This window comes from Pinus tabuliformis, chromosome J, assembly GCF_031772625.1.
Source record: "Pinus tabuliformis cultivar Carrire ecotype Pingquan chromosome J, CPIR1, whole genome shotgun sequence".
NCBI lineage: Eukaryota > Viridiplantae > Streptophyta > Pinopsida > Pinales > Pinaceae > Pinus > Pinus tabuliformis.
The window spans coordinates 584,768,340-584,785,832 of NC_142295.1; the positions used below are offsets into that span (position 1 = coordinate 584,768,340).

At 37.1% G+C, this 17,493-nt stretch overlaps 1 protein-coding gene across 3 annotated transcripts in view; it reads left to right on the forward strand.

Moving 5' to 3' along the window:
* LOC149228337 (uncharacterized) overlaps window positions 1-17,046 on the forward strand; it is an 84,337-nt gene extending 67,291 nt beyond the window's left edge. The window contains exons 12-14 of one of the 3 annotated variants that reach the window (XM_089378158.1): window positions 12,827-12,877; window positions 12,970-13,068; window positions 16,530-17,046. In XM_089378158.1, coding sequence (XP_089234284.1) covers window positions 12,827-12,877; window positions 12,970-13,068; window positions 16,530-16,663 — 284 coding nt within the window. In that variant the 3' untranslated portion in view covers window positions 16,664-17,046. Of the gene's footprint in view, window positions 1-12,823; window positions 12,878-12,969; window positions 13,803-16,529 lie in introns of those variants that run through there. The other 2 variants (XM_089378157.1, XM_089378159.1) reach the window with 2 other exon arrangements.
* The last annotated feature ends 447 nt before the right edge of the window (window positions 17,047-17,493 follow it).

Genomic DNA, 17,493 nt, shown 5'->3' on the forward strand with positions numbered 1-17,493 from the left:
GGTTTGACTTGGTAATGCTGAGGTCAGAAACTTGGAATCTTGTTTGGAATATTTTGATGTACATTTTGATGAACTGAATTCTCTCTCATAAGGAAAGATTGTTGGGTTTTCCCCTTGTGGGTTTTGCCCTGGCTGCTAACCTAAATTTTGGTGTCTCTTGTCTTACTGTTCACTATGATCTCTATTGCTCTACTGAAGAAATTGAATGGTTTTGGGGTTACTACGAAAGTGTTTAAACTTTAAACCATATTTTGGGGTGCATCATGGGATTTGGGGTACATGGTATATGATTAGCCCTTGGATGGTTTGTGATGGATTTGCATATTGGAGATGACTAACTTAGTGGTTGCTTGAATTTAGTTGGGTGCTTGCATGACATTTTTCCTTATGGTGTTGGAGATATTGAGACAACTTGGTGACATCTTACATGGTGGCCAAATGGAGGAGGTTGCTTTCTTAGACAATGCCCAATATTGGAGAATGGGTGTTTGACATTCAAGAGGAGGGTGTTTAGCCCTAGATAGCATGGGGGTAGCTTAGTGCTTGGAGGAGGAGGCTTTGACACTTATTGTGGAGTTCCCTTGCAATGGAGCCTTTCTTGTGTACAATATCACCTTGGAGCGACATTTGTACTTGAAGACGAGGATATAATATGTGCATGAACTTCATATTTATACATATATATGAAGTCTTCAACTCTTCAAAATTTTCCCTTTTGCAAATTTGATTTTCAGCCATCCATTTCTTCATGGTTTTGTAATTTCTAACACTTTTATGTCTTGTTGATTTGACTTAAGTTAAGGTTGAAATTGTTAAGTGATTTAACAATAATATTGAAGAATATAGGGCAGATTAAATGCTCAATTTACAGCTGTCATAAAGTGAAATTCATATTTGTTTTTTGCATGATAATATTGCCTTGGAGGGCCGAAAACTTGAAATTTGTTGGAACACTTGGTAGCTTTTCTCTTGACTTGCCCAGTGGACTGCAGTTTTTAAGAGGTGAAATATTGTTTGTTGTTGTTGCTGTTCTATTTATATTTCATAGCAGTTTTAAGGGTGAAAATTTGCAAGTTTAAGATCCAATAAACCTCTAGTAAGGAGCTGAAATTTTTTAAGTTGCATTAATTGCCCTAAGCTTGGAAAATTACTACAGATTAGACCAATAGCGTTTGCATGCACAAGTTCCAACATTTTGTGTTCTCTCTAAGCTCTACAACCTCTAGTAAGGAGCTGAAATTTTTTAAGTTGCATTAATTGCCCTAAGCTTGGAAAATTACTACAGATTAGACCAATAGCGTTTGCATGCACAAGTTCCAACATTTTGTGTTCTCTCTAAGCTCTACCTTTGTTAACTTCTTTGTGCTGCTCTTCAACCAAACATGGTGCACACATCTTGTCGTCCTTGTGAATAGAAGCTTGGATCACTTACTGTTTCTAGCCTACTTAGAATAATTGTTATTGGAAATTTAAATGCCCATAACATTGATGACAAAGTAAACTAACTTGAGTCTCTACACTATCCACCAACCCTTATGAATCTACCATTGTCACCCACTATGAATCTTTCACTGTCATGCCTTGAACCGTTTATAATGTATTCCCACAAGGTTTGCTGGCTCATGGAAAATGAGATTTCCAGCTTCATGGAACACTTCACATGTTGCATAAGTCTAGTGGGATCAACTTGTTCAACATGCGAGTTGACTGTTATTCTCCTTAACCAAATTACCTCACAAGCTGCACTCACTGTTGCCCTATAGTATGTGTCTCTGGAGGAAAGAGCTGCTGCATGCTGCTTCTTACTCAACCAGGAAATTGTAGACGTGCTGAGGATGAAAGCATAACCTATGGTGGATTTCCTTTCATCTACTGAACTTGCAGGACCTAAATCTGTGTGATTTATTAGTTGGAAATCGTCCCTTCTGACATACATGATGTTGTACTCCAAGCTACTTTTCACACGCTTCAAAATCATCTTTGCTGTCATCCAATGATCAACCTTAGGATATTTCATAAATCTTGAAATGTTGTTGGATGCAAACTCAAATCTGACCTGTTGTCTCAGATAAGACGAGATGATATACTTTTAGTCCAACATATGACTACAAAGGTAGGTCAATTGGAATTAAAAAGGGTACATCTAATGTAATATGAAAAATGGGATTGCAGAAGCATCTCAGAAGCTACATCATCTGCAATAAGAAAAAATCCAAGGACATCAGTAACTAGCTCATAGAAAGAAAAAAAACAGATACATAAGAGACAAATATAAATAAAATTGCATGGCTGATCTAGAGTTAGATGTGGCTGCTAAGTTCACTTCAAACTCCATGGGGTAGATGCTGCTTTACACACTGCAATATTTAACTTCTGCAACAAACTTCTTGCATACTTGTTTTGTGAAACAAACGCACTGGATAGTTTGCCAAAACATTATTAGAATTTCCTGAACCCAGCACCTTGTATTTGGTTCCCAACAATTATACATGGCTAAGTTCCTAACCAGAATATTTAACAAAAGCAAACATTACTTTATCCGAATCACATACACGTAAACAGATATCTTCCCAATCAACAATTTTTCATTCATAAATTAATCACAGAACTTACTTGGGCTCCCGTCTTGGGATAATGGGCCAACTGAGAAAATACAAATTACAAAACTGATCAACAGCCTCACTGCACTCTCTAAGACCCAGCACACACTCATTGAGAAACCTCTTTCAATCTTGTGCTGGCCGAGCCAGCCAGCCGGCTCGGTATTAACACGGCTGGCCGAACCGGTTCAATGGCCGGGTCACAAAATCCAAGGCTGGCTCGGACCAACTTGGTCGAGTCGGTTCCGAGCCGGCCGTTTTTTAAAACACTGCTCTACTGTTATTATTGCATTTATGTTGAGATTTTCTATGTATAATTTCTTAATGATGAATATGACCTAAGATGGATTAATGAAGAAATCATTGGAAAATAATTATCAGATTAAAAGATCACGAAAATTCAAGACTTACTACTGATGATGATGATGTCACTAACATAAACCACTAAAATCACTAAATCATAAAGATTTGGATCAAAGGACTTATTTTGAATTTAGATCATGTAAGTTCTTTGTCAATTTTATATACTGAGCTCTTGGAGCTTGTTTCAGTTCATAAAGAGCATTTGTCAATCTGCAAACTAGATGCTCTTGCCTTGCAACCTGGAATCTGTGGTACAAATAGATATACAGTTCCTCTGCCAAGTGTCCATTGAGATAAGTGCTCCTTAAGTCCGTTTGGTAAATTCTCCAGTTAAAATTGTGTTGCCATGGCCAAAACCAACTTAATGGTCAACAACTTTGCTTTTGGGGATTTTTTTTTTCTCAGAAGCCATCCCTATCACTGTGCAAATCCTTTTGCAACCAACATTGCCTGTTGATTGTCTAACGAACTATTCCCCATATATTTTGTCTGATAAATCCATTTGCAGCTAATGGGTTTCCTACCCGGAGGCAACTATTCTAATGCTCGTCTCATTTGTCATTAGTTCTTCATATTTAGTGTTCTTGGATGTTTTCCAGTGTCCACTGTTGAAATTAGCGAGAAAAGTGATTCCTTGATTTGTGCCTTAATTCAAGGAGTCAAAGTCGAGTTCCTTTTTTATGCATGGTTGAGTTCCTAAAATTTAGGAGTTTCCCTAAAAATTAGGAGTGCATGAGGCACTTAACTGATGTGTTGAAGTTAAAAGGTCAAGTTTTGATCTTCTAGTGTGAGTTAAATTGGGAACTGAAAGCTTAATTGGAGTTAGCCTCCTAAATTTTAGGAGGATTCAATTAACTATTTTTGTTGATTTTTGTTAACTAGAAAAGCTGCAGTTCAATTCCTTAACTAGAAACTCATTAATTTTAACCATTTGAATTGGCTTTAAAAGAAGGAACAAAGGCACAAGTTTAATCATTGTTTTGGTGAGCACGAGTTGGTGAGACCAAATGATAGGAAGCGCAAGGTTGTGCGTGGAGCTTGTGAGAGAAGGTGAACAAGCCTAGGAAAGGATTGTTGGAATTGCAGAAGGGCGAATTCTTTGGCTAAGGAAGCAGAGATCAAAATTCTTGCATAGGTTTCAAGCTTAGATTAAGCAGGAAAGACAAGTGTGTCTTTCAGATAGAAACATTTGTATTGCAAGAGATCTAATGCTCAATTTTCTTCAATAAATTCTCAATTATCAAGCAGAGGGTTTCCCCAGTTGGGTTCTCTTAAATTTTGAACATGTTCTTAGCTTAGGACAGTTACAGAGATCCATATCAGCACATTTAACTTTCCATATCATTTCCATTAATTATCTCATAGCTCAAAACTGAAGAAAGAACATACACAATAAGAGCAGAAGACAAACCAAGACAAGAACACAAGCATATGGCTCAAGCCAGGGAAAAACCCTTTATTAATTGTTCTTATTATAAATGTCAAATATTCAGCAGAGAGAGAGAGTACAATAAAAATTGTCTTGCCAATTCAAGGTCTAAAAGCATTGCCCTTAAGTCCAATCAATCTGAAATTCTGATGCATCAAAGGCTGGAGACATCTTCTCTGTAATTCTGAATACTGGTTAGGTCAAAATACAGTCTGCTTATGGCACCTGTTCACACCAAGCAAACCTTTGATATGACTGCGGCCTCTTTTCAGATCAGAATGTTATCCTTTAATCTTCTTCTATGTTTCAAGAACGAACTATACCACCCACTGTTCAAGAATGACAGACAGTGGCCTCCTTTTAGTAACTTCTCGGTCTCCTGAACTGATGATCAAGGCTTGTGACCTGGATGAAGGTGGCCATATCAAGTGTGGCCTGCTTCTAGGAGGGATCTTCCACGAGGTTCATGTCTAAAACAGTATGAAGCAGCCCTTAAACAGTGTGGAAACCTCTGCTCCAAATTCAGATCTATAATGGTGGATAAATAAGCCCTAGATCAAGTCACAAAAGAGCCCAAACAACCTCGGTCACTTGCCTGTGGAATACGGCCCATCAAGAAGACTAAGATAATGTTGATCATGCCCTTATCACCTTCGCTGGAGACTTCCTTCTTCTGCGGCTATTTCAGAGAGAAGAATGATGTATGATTGATGTGCCTTGAATAGACTATTTATATCCTTCATGGGTAGGCCAACTTGGTCACTTGAGGAGGGAAATTCAAATTTGCAACTTTCAATTTTGCCTACCTTGATAAGGTCACGCCTTATGAAATTGCTTTTGAATGAATAAATATTTTTCCTTATCCAAATTTAGTGATCTTAAGGTCGATTTTGGACCTTTCAAAAAGAGGAATTCAATGCCAGAATAATCTTCCTCAAAGGAGCAGACCAAAGTGGAATTTGGCCCTAGTTGTCAATTCTAACAGGTTCCCTTTAAAAATTGTGTTGTTCATTTGTGTGATTGTGCTTTTATTTCTGTTCCTAATTCTGCTGCAAATTGAGTAGAGATTTTGTGTTTGTAAGAAAAGTTAGTGTTTTTTAGATTGTTCTTATCAACAGATCAGAATTTCATGGATTTTATACATGGTATCAGAGCCTGGAGCAGAATAAAATAGCACATGCAAGTGCAACAATTCATAGAAAACATCAATTTGAAATAGGCCACAGATCAGAAGGAGCCCTAGCCGAAGATAAGGATTGTGATGTATCTTCTTGTGACTGGTTTGGGGCCGAGTTTGCTTGGGAATGCATGTCGTGAGTTGGAGAAGCAAGTTTGGGCTGGTTTTGTGTATAAGTTTTGATCCTATTCTCTGTGATCAAGGCATCCAAGGTTCTGTGTTTTTATGGGAGGGGCCGAGCCCTAGTTTAGGGCTGGTCTGTGCTCAAAAAAGTGTTGCAACAATAGTGCATGTAGGGATGGAAATTGCGCAGGAGGGGAGGAGTCTTGGAAGGGAGACAACAAGGCATTTTGAGCAAGTTGAAGCCTAGTTGGAGGGCTGTAGCAGTTGCTACAGGCAGCCCTAACCAGGGCCGAGAGCCACAGAACATACTGCACAGGCTGAGAAGGACTAGAGTAGCTAGAGGCATGTTGAATGATGCTTTTTAAGTTGATTTTGTTGCCAAGTGGATACTGCTCAGGTTGGATAGTTTGTTTGGCATCTTAAGAGTAGTGAGGAGGGCTGCTAGTAGGTGTCAAAAGGAGGCCTAAGTGCAGATCAGAGAAGGACGTTTGGTCTGCTAAGAGAGGTAGTTTTAGAGGCCCTAAGTACAGTTCTTGTGAAGGACTACAAGACTGTTAGTGGGCAAGTTTTTTAGAGAGCTCTCAAGGGAAGCAATATGGCTTACCAAGGGTTGAGAGCAGATCACTGTCTAGAGGGAGCATTGAACTTCATAGCTTGGAAAGGGAGTATCACGATAGTGCTGGAAGATAATAAGGTGGGAGAGTACATCAAGCAAGCGATAGCACCACCTGAAGACCCCTAGCAATTGGCCCAACATAATAAGAATGATATCAAAGCAAAGAGGATCATTCTAGAAGGGGTCAAAAATCATATAGTGCCTCACATCCATGAAAAGAAGACAACGTATGAGATGTACAATACAATATTGAAGTTGTATTAGAGTACCAGTGATACCAGGAAGCTTGCTCTTAAAGAGAAGTTGAGGAGTATCCGGATGAGCAAGGGTGAGCCCATCATCCCATATTTGACAAGGCTCACTTAGGTACAAGATGAACTAGGTGGGGTGGTTGTGGTTGTATCTGATCATGATCTTGTGAGTTTTGCCTTACTTGGACTTCACGTGTTGTGGAAAGGGTTCCATGATGCTGTTAGTGGGAGAAAGAACTTTCCAAATTGGGAAAGGTTTTGGATTGGTTGCATACGGGAAGAGATCCGAAGAGGAACCATAGAAGGGAGATTAATTATGACAGAGGACGAGGAGAACTATGCCATGGTAGGCAAGGGTAGCAAGGCTAAGGGCAAGAAGGGCCAAGGAGAGGCTGGGTCCAATGAGAAGGGCAAGAAGAAGGATCTAAGTAAGATCAAGTGCTTCCATTGCCATGAGTTTGGACACTATGCTTCTAAGTGTCCTGGTAAGAAGAAGGGGGCCGAGAAATATCATGCTGTTGCATCAGCGGAGATAGATGAATTTTCTGCCTAGTTCGAGAAGGATTTCTCGTTGATAGCTTGCATGGAAAGCTTAGCAGATATCAATGTGGTATATTGATTTAGGAGATCCCTTCCACATGACTGGGGACAGCAAGAGTTTCGGCCACATGAAGGAGAAGGACATGCAGGTTCAGATTGAGCTAGGAGATGATGGTCAATATGTAGCTAGAGGAGTTGGTATTGTTAGCTTTCAGAGGGAGTCAGGTAATTCCCTTCATCTCAAAGATGTTCTTTATGTCCCAGTATTGAGGCAGAATCTCGTTTCAATAGCGACCCTTGAGGACAAGGGATATGATGTCATTTTCAACAGAGGTAAGGCATAGCTCCAACACTTAGCTTCTGGATGTAAGAAGCAGATAGGTGCGAGGCTGAAGAATCTCAACAAGTCAACAGAGGTAAGGCATACCTCCAACACTTAGCTTCTGGATGTAAGAAGCATATAGGTGTGAGGGTGAAGAATCTGTATAAGTTGTAGGTAGAGACAAGTGTAGCCTTGAGCAGCAAGGCACTACCTAGCTTCTAGATGTAAGAAGCAGATAGGTGTGAGGGTGAAGAATCTCTACAAGTTGCATGTAGAGACGAGTGTAGCCTTGAGCAGCAAGGCAGGTAGTGCACAAAGTAGAGAAGTGATGGTTGAGCGGGAGCAGGATAGAGCTCTTATGATAGAGCCTCAACTAGTATCTCAGTTTCAGGTTAAGCTAGTTGGTAGTTGGGCTAACCAGTAGGATGATGTTGAGGAGGACCAGAGCTCCTAGAGTATGGTGGGAAAAAACATGTCTTCAAAGCAGGTTCCATAGAAGTAAGTAGGGAAGCCTTTTAGTTTAGAGGGAGCAACTACAACAACAAAGAACTTGGTAGTGAATAAAGAACTTGGTAGTGTTGGGGATAGATCCAGGTGGACGAGGTTCTTCTAGGAACACCTTCCTCGCTAAGAGGGAGTGTTGAAATTAGTGACAAAAGTGATTCCTTGATTTGTGCCATAATTCAAGGAGTCAAAGTCGAGTTCCTAAAATTTAGGAGTTTCCCTAAAAAGTAGGAGTGCACGAGGTAGTTAACTGATTGTTGAAGTTGAAGGTCAAGTTTTGATCTTCTAGTGTGATTTAAATTGGGAATTGAAAGCTTAAGTGGAGTTAGCCTCCTAAATTTTAGGAGGATCTAGTTAACTAGTTTTGTTGACTTTTGTTAACTAGAAAAGCTGTAGTTCAATCCTTGACTAGAAACTCACTAATTTTAACCATTCAAATTGCTTTTAAAAGAAGGAACGAAGGCACAAGTTTAATCATTGTTTTGGTGAGCACGAGTTGGTGAGACCAAACAATAAGAAGCACAAGGTTGTGCGTGGAGCTTGTGAGAGAAGGTTAACAAGCCTAGGAAAGGCTTGTTGGAATTGGAGAAGGACGAATTCCTTGGGTGAGGAAGGAGGGATCAGAATTCTTGCATAGGTTTCAAGCTTAGACTAAGCAGGAAAGACAAGTGTGTCTTTCAGATTAAAACAGTTGTATTGTAAGAGATCTAATGCTCAATTTTCTTCAATAAATTTTCAATAATCAAGCGGAGGGTTTTCCCCGTTGGGTTCCTTGTAAAAATTATGCTGTTCAATTGTGTGATTGTGCTTTTATTTCTGTTCGTAATTCCGTTGCAAATCAAGTAGAGAAATTCCGTGTTTATAAGAAGAGAAAGTGTTTTTCAGATTGTTCTTATCAGCAGATCAGAATTTCATGGACTTTCTACACCCACTCATCGTGGGTTTGGGTTCTTCATAATTTTGAGGTTCAAAATAGTTTTGAACAGCAAATATTAAAGAAAAATTCACATGTTCAAACTGCTTACCTCTACTTAATAAATTTTCTGTTTGGCCTGTTTTCTCTTTTGGTTGAGGATGCTCCTCCAACCCTACTTCTTTTGTCTGATCTTCTCGTGCAATAAGCATTGCTTTCACTCTGTCATTGTGCTGTCAGCTCCCAATGAACATCCTTCATCTTGCACCTTCTTGCAATACAACTTGGATGAATTTTCAAACCTCAAAACTATGACCATTATCAAGTTGGAGATGAGAATTCATATCTGAATCAAGAAATAAGCACCTTCATTTTCATTCATCATAGCATCTCGACTGATTTGTCAGTTTCTTAGTTGCAACATCTATCAACCAATACTTCTTTCATTGTTTACTATAACTGAGATCCATCAATTTCCTAGTTTTGCATTTTGTTTTGTTCTCTTTTCTTTAGGCTTTAGAACATATGTTATCAAATCAAGATGTTTAAGATGATTGATCTTTCTGCATGATGAATTCTCTTCTAGAGTGACTTGTCACATTGCTTTTATAGAACAGCAATTCAACATATAAACAACAATGTGTATTGCTTCTACTCAATATTGTTTGTCATTGCTTGAACAAAGTTATTGGTGTTGCCATCGAAGGGTAGTGATTCACAAGAAAATGTTCACAACTTATGAAAGCATAAACAACAATGTGTATTGCTTCTACTCAATATTGTTTGTCATTGCTTGAACAAAGTTATTGGTGTTGCCATCGAAGGGTAGTGATTCACAAGAAAATGTTCACAACTTATGAAAGCACCTGTTCATCTACTTGTGTGAGAATTTGCATCTTTGTGTGATATTGTAAGATAACAACAACATGGTTGGTGGAATCAAAGCCTGTCCACCCTCCCAAAATCGTTACGGTTGGTGGAATCAAAGCGTGCCGGTCCTCCCAAAATCCTTTTGTTTAACCCCCTCCCAATACATCTTTCTAATAAAAATGATCCATATTTTTTCGAATACTCTTTTTTGTACCCTCCAACAATTTATAATTCCCTCCTACTTCACGTCCCCCACTTCAATACCTTTGATATACTGACTCTATTTTTCACAATTTAAAATCTCCTTTTTATAAATGAATGTGGTAAGATATTGGTTGAGCCTCTATAAAAGTAACTAATGATGTTATTAAGCGATTTGTAAATTAAGATAGAGTACATCAAGGAATAGGAAGCAACACAAATAAAGTGTGGTTCAAAACATAAATTTCAATTTGATGGCATATCATGAATGTTTGGCCACTTCCAAATTTACCATATCTAGTTCTCCTTATTCTAGTGGGCGTTGGGGTTGGGATCTCACATGTGCGTGGTGGAAGTCTAAGTAGAACAATAGGGTATCTCCTTAATGTTGGTTGTGGGCTCAAGGTGGATGCAAAAGTTGCAAAGTTTTTTTATGCATGTGGTATACCATTACATGTTCTTTGCTTGCCTGATTGGCATGCTATGGTTAAGGCCATCCACCATGCTTTTAAAGGTTGTAAGTGCCTTAGATATGAGAAAGCTAGAATTGAATTGTTAGACAGGGAAAAACCTGAAGTCTAGGAAGGTCTAGGACAATTTATAGATGAGTGGCCATATAGTGTGGTTTCCATTATATTTGGCAGCGGGACAAATGTTGAAAACTAACATTTTATAAATGTTCTTGGTGTGTTGACTAGTTGTTCAATCTTCCTTGCAGCCCATGACTCCTCATCTTTTGTTGCATCACCCAAGAACATTGCAAGCCTCCAATTGAAAACCGTTAATGACATTAACATTCTCACATTTTTTGGTGAAATGGGTGCTTTCCTAGGCTGGAACACTTTCTTGTGCAGAGAGGTGTTGAAGCACCTACAATTTCATATTGTGTCAAAACTGGGCAGAGAGCCTGGTTTATGTACATTACAACTTGTGGTGTCCTATTATTGTGAGGAGGCGAGGATGGATAAGAGGTCAGATTTCAGACAACTATCCGGAATAGGAAAATTTAGAGGATGGAGCATGGAGACCGCTCTTTTTGATGATGATGGTAGTGTCGAGATATTGCCCCACCTCAGTGGATTTTGTATGCACTTTCTTGAGTTAGGCCATTATAAATGGTTTTGTACTTTCATCTTATGATATACTTGGGATGAGTTGTAGCTATTCATATACCTGAGTTCAGGTAGTCTACCTAAAGTTTTCTCAGAAGTTTGATGACATGAATAACCTTGATTGTTTGGTGGTGGAACACTGCAAACCTGTGTTGCGGGGGAGCGCTCCCCCCCTCTCGATCCCGCTCCCAATCCGCGCGGGAGCGACTCGGGAGCGGGTCGGGGGCGCGCTCCTTAAATTTTTTTTCGCTCCCTGCCTTTTTGGGAGCATTTTGCCTTTTTTGTAATTTTTTTTTTGTAGTAATGTTCGAAATGCATTTTTTTTGAAAGAAACAAATAATTTTTGAGTCGGGCAACTTAATGATAAAGTCTAGGCCCTAGTATTGATATGCTATTCATCCTTTTACTTAAATTTTTAATATTACCATGAAATGACTCAGGATGTTTGAGAGTGGTTTTGGCCTCATTGGATTTCATATGGAGAAAGTAGAATTTTAGATTTCATTCAAAATCCAGCAGACTTATCAGTTTTTCAGGATTTCAGGATTGGGGGATTGCAATGTTTCCATTGAATTTTGTCATGTATTAGGGTATGGAACTCGTATTTAATCAAGAGCACCAATCCCTCTATGTACCTTGATGTTAGTGACATTGGTTGTCAAACTCCTCTATCATGACCCTCCTAAAAATGTATGCATCACTCAAACAAAATCTTGACTTGACATGCTGTGCCTTTTCTATCTTATGTTAATGCTTAGAGGGTGATATTAATGACAAAGATCCCTATACAGATACAGAGGTAATGACAAAGATACCTCTGGATATTAATGCTTAGAGGGTGATATTAATGACAAAGATCCCTATACAGATACAGAGGTAATGACAAAGATACCTCTGGATATTAATGCTTAGAGGGTGATATTAATGACAAAGATCCCGATTTTCCAACAAGACTAAAAAATTAGACATTTCTCGTGGTGGCAAGAGGCCCAAGAATAAGAAATAGATAATAGATTTACTTTACTAGTTTCTAGTAGCTTTTATAACTATTGACTCTTTCATATTTATTATGATATTTTTTTAAACAATATATGACAATTTAAGTTTGAAGTTGGCAATTATAACTCATTAGTAATGAATTATGAATATGATGCTTCATGAAAGTTGAAAGTTGTTTCATTTCATTTCATTTTATAACATTTCATTTCATGTTAGATATTATTTGTTGTAATGGTTACACTTAGCTTACAAGTACAACTTTGGTGATCAATGATGATAAATGTAATATATTGAATTTTGAAAGCTTGAAACTTTAAGATTGATGAATCATGAGACTCAATATGTTGTATGTTACTATGTTACTAACTTGTGGACGTGGTTGATGAAGATTATAACTTCTAGATGATTGTTGTTTTATGGTTTAATCTATGTTTTTTTGTTTTTGATATCTAATTCATTATTCTACATGTTTTTGTTGACATATATGTATCAAAATATAAAAAATATAATATATATATATTATATAAAAAACGCTCCGGGATTCGCTCCCAAAGCGGGAGCTTCTGAAAATGTCGCTCCCGCTCCCGTTTTCACTCCTGCTCCCCGCTTTCGCTCCCGCTCCCAAGTAACATTGCTGCAAACTGAACATTGTTGTAGAACAATTGTCTTTTCAGCAAAAGTCATGCAATGATTTAACTATTGTTTTTTCTTGAAAGCATTAAATTCATAGTTACTGTACTTTTATGGACAGCATATAATGCTACTTTTCTCTTAAACTTATCATAGTTGGATTCTTTCTTCAGCAGAGTTGAAGAAGAAAAGTAAACCTAAGCGGCCCTCCATCAAAACGTTATTTGGTATGTCATCTTTCATTGTAGTCATGATATGGGCATGTTAATTATCTTCCTTTTTATACCCATAACTATAAAAATGCTTAAATGATTTGCAGACTCAACAGCTGTTGGTAGCCAACCTTACCAAGGAAGTTTTATGAATATGTTGCCAACACAAATTGAAACATCTGAGAGTCCAGAACCTTCTCCTCCAGGTAGTATGTCTTCACCAACTCGCTTGTGTTCTTTCCAGCAACAACCTTTGCGTCCAAGATGATTCTATTCTGATCTGCTTTGTTAGTGTTGCCATGCATTGGTGACAGTATTGCAGTGTAAGTTGCATGTCCATATTTGTACTGAAGTTGGACCCTTGGGTAACCCATATGGGAACCTGTGGGCCAACTTTGTGCCATAATGTTGATATTATTAGTTTTTTTGATTAAGTTTCCTGATTTCTTAGAAGACCAAAATCTTGCAATAAATGTGCCTGCCTTTAGTCACAAGAGGCAGTCTTACTGGATTTTTTTTGTTGCTTGTGGTTGTCATGCCAATGAGCGAGACTTGAATTCAGGATCACTCAAGTGATTGCTAGGGTTGTGGTATAAGCAATGAGCATACATTGCTATAATCAGTTTTCAAATCGTCTCCTTTTCTATGAATGGGGAGTTCTGTATATCAGTCTAAACTACTTAAGAAATTCTTTCAAGGTGTGTCATATATGTTTGCAAGGGGTCATATGCATATCTATGCTTTATTCGTTCAGACTTCGTCCTATATTAGTTGCCTTGTTGGCATTGGAAATATATTCAACTCTTCACTGCCATTATGATTATGTTTCATGTACCAATCATGTTGTAGCGTTAGATAGATAAAACCGACATCTGTTCTTCAAATATAGTGATTATTTTGGACAATGACCAAGGAAGAAAAGCAACACATTTGTCCTTAATAGATTGAGCCATTGCATCTGGTGGCTAAATTTTTTCAAGTTAAATTTTGAATCCAGCTGTACTGAGACAGTCTTTTGTCATCTTGTTGTCTTGTACTAAGTGTTAATAGTGGCTAGAGTCTCATTAAGCTGAAGCGGAACTTTGGTCTGATTGTAACTTAATGGTTTTAAAGAAAATGATGAGAAACCAAATGACCAGAGGTCCAGAGTTAATCACTACACAGCTTAATCTTGATAAAACATTTATGAGATGTTGTCGGCGATTAAGTGCCTCGAAAAAAGCTTGGATTGCAATCCATTAAAATACAAAACCAATATGAAGATAACGTGGTTGATGATAACATTGAAGGTTTTTGATCATATTTAAGGTATATGTAATACATAGAAAACTTCGAAGTGAATGGGGGAACATGACTGGTAAATGTTAGATCAACTACATAGCACATAACATGCTTCAAACCAATAAATAGTTGGAAACTAATGCATATATTCTCTTTTTTCTAATGAAGCATTTTCATTCTCAACTTTTGTTTTCCTTCAAATTAATTTCTTTCAACAAGAGTTGCATTTCTTTCCTGAATTTTCACTCGGGGTCAAAAATACATCCTTCATTGTTTTTCTTAGGCAGCGGAAGTTGGTCTTTTTCACACTTACAAAATTAGGCTACTAGTTAAAAGAGTCAATCGGTTTAAGGTTTCTGGGTTGTGATGATGTTAAACATTGGATAACCTGCCCATGATCTAAATCATTTGTTGAACTGCCTGCCTGTCTGTCGGGTCACTGCAAAAAATTCAGAGTGAATTAAATATCTATAAATAGTTTTGAAGTTTCTTATATTCTTTGAACATTATGTAACCCGCAGATGCACTAATCAATTTCCTAATCGAATGCTGAATAAGCTATATAGTGTCTGGATAAACTTTAAGGTGAATTGAATATCTGTGAAAGGTTTTTTAGTTTTTGTTATCCTCCATATTAAAAGTAGAATATAAACTCAGGCAATCTATTCATTCTCACATGAAAGTGCCTTTTCTAAAAGACACTAAAGGTAATTCAATTCTTGTGTGGAATATATATTGTACACAGTAGGCAGCTTAGGTGACAGTTTTTGGAGCAACTATTTCTAGAGGTGAAAATGATATTTGATTGCATTTAGGACTATCATATTACAATCAAAACGGACTTATCCCACGAAGCATTATTTGCATAAAAGGTCAACAATTATTGGAAAAGGACTGAAGCATTGTTTGGACAAAAGATTAAAAATTATTAGAGAAAGACTTTAAATGTTGGGAAATTATTTTGACATCCAAGTTTTACGTCTGGTGATGTTTATATTACGCATTTATAATGTAGCTGTAAACCTGTTTTCGTGGAGGCTTGTATATCTCTATACATTTCTCAATATCGGCAATCAGCATTTATGTTTGTAATTTCATCATTACTGTAAAGACTATTATTGGTTTAATATTTTTGTTTAGTGTATATTCTACAAAATAACAGACTTAGTTGCCAGTTTTTGCTGCTACTATTTGTATAAAGTGAATAATTTGACTACATTTAAGGCAATTATATATGGTTGCAACTGTTTTTACAAGGTGCCTAACGTTTGTCTGCATTCAAGATAATTGTATATGCTTGTGTGGACAAAAGGTTAAAAATTACATTTTAAAAGAAGGTTGGAAATGGCGGTTAACTATTTTAATATTCGACTTAGATATATGGTATTACTTATTGGTACGTTTATCAAACTATTTATTATGACCCGATAAACCTGATTTCCTGGAGGCTTTTAAATCCTATCTTTTGTTAACATTGGAAATTAGTATTTATGTAAGTAATTTCATCGTCATTGTAAAGGCATTTTTCAGATTTCATATTCACATTATCCACTTTTCATATTCATAGTCATAAGTTACAATTCACATTCGTGTTGTAATGTGATTAGCCATTCATTTTTCGGGTTAGTGACAGAAGCTCGATGACGAGTACTTGAAAAAATTAGGTAACAACCAAGATTTATCTTATGTCACCTGGTCACAAAAGAGGATCATTACTGTGGTATATATCAAAAGAAGCCTACTCTCGATTCATTCTGAATGATGTATTAAAAGACACATCTTATGGACATATTAATAAATGATAACATATTTATATGAAGTCTGCCACATCGCTTTCGGACATTGTTGTGTTGCATACCGATATTTTTTCAAGTGTTCATTGAGGCTAGGTGTGTTTTGTATCATAGTCTTCGACCAATGCAAGTGTAGATCACCTCTGTTAGCTGTTGCCGTTGTACTTGTCCCGTTGTAAACAGCGGATGACCCTCCCTATTCAAGAAAATGTGGTCGATTGTTAACAAAAGGAGAAACATTATGAATAGCCAATGTACCATTGGTTCTGGGAAAGTTCAATGGTGGTTAGTTTAACCAATTAGTACAGGCCACCCATTCAAATAGCAACGGTTGTCAAGCATGTGTCTTTTAGCAGAGCCCCAAATTGTTGAGGCACCCGCCATTGCTTCCTTTGTAGTGTTTTACGGATATACACTGGAATTAAAATCACCCTCTTGTCATTTATCGCCGTTGCTAGGAATCAAAGTACTTGACAAAAAAACCTTGTGGCCACTAAAAAAGAATCGGTTTAATCTGTGTCAAATGTTGCATCAAACTATCGAACCTTGCATCAAAGTGTATCTTACAGTGACTTCATATCTTATTGCATTAGGCACTTTTCAAGAGAAACGATGCAACCCGAGAGAGTGGAGCAGAAAGGATAATCCGCTTTTGCAAGGGCCTCTAAGGTTATTACAAGGGAAGGCAAAGGAAAGTAACAGCAGTGCATTGCATTGCATTGCGTAGACTGACTGCCATCATTCACATTATCAACCGTTCAAAAGTTGAAGGTGGTGTTTGCAACTTTGTGCATAAGCGTCACTGTTCTATTGTTGTTTAATTATGACATAATAGCGAAAAGTTGCCACTTGGACATTGTCCATATAGTGTATTGGAATATTGCAAGTCGTGTATCGTGGAATAATGATTTAGTATTAAAGATAAACAAAAAAGTATTGAGTAGTGCATTGTATTATATATATATATATATATATATATATATATATATATATATATATATATATCAAAATTAATAATACCCATTATAGGTAGTGGCACTTTCTTGTATAAGAGTAAGATTAAAAAATTTGAATTTTGTGTTATTAATATAAGTATTGCTTTAAGGTAAATATTTAATTCATGTTTTTAGCATGCATGCACCGATTTCTTTCCGCAAATTAAGTTCACACACCATTATCCATTTCATAGGCCAAGATGTCGTTTGTTATTTGAAAACATATATAGTAATTTCATAATCGTAAATAGGCAAATGTAAAAGTTAAATGTGTTAATTAGTCTTATAAATTTAGCTTTAGAGATGCAAAGAAATTAATATTGAAAATTCCTAGGAGAGGATGTATCCTTGGAGAGGATGCCAATATGTCTTGACATCTTTGGGTTCTTGACCATAAGATTGTGATTTTTAATTAAAAGAAAGATATTCTGATTTTTAATTAAAAGAAAGAGATTATTCTGTGGTTCTTGACCATAAGATTGTGATTTTTAATTAAAAGAAAGAGATATTCTGATTTTTAATTAAAAGAAAGAGATTATTTCGCCACTTTTCATTAGGGAGG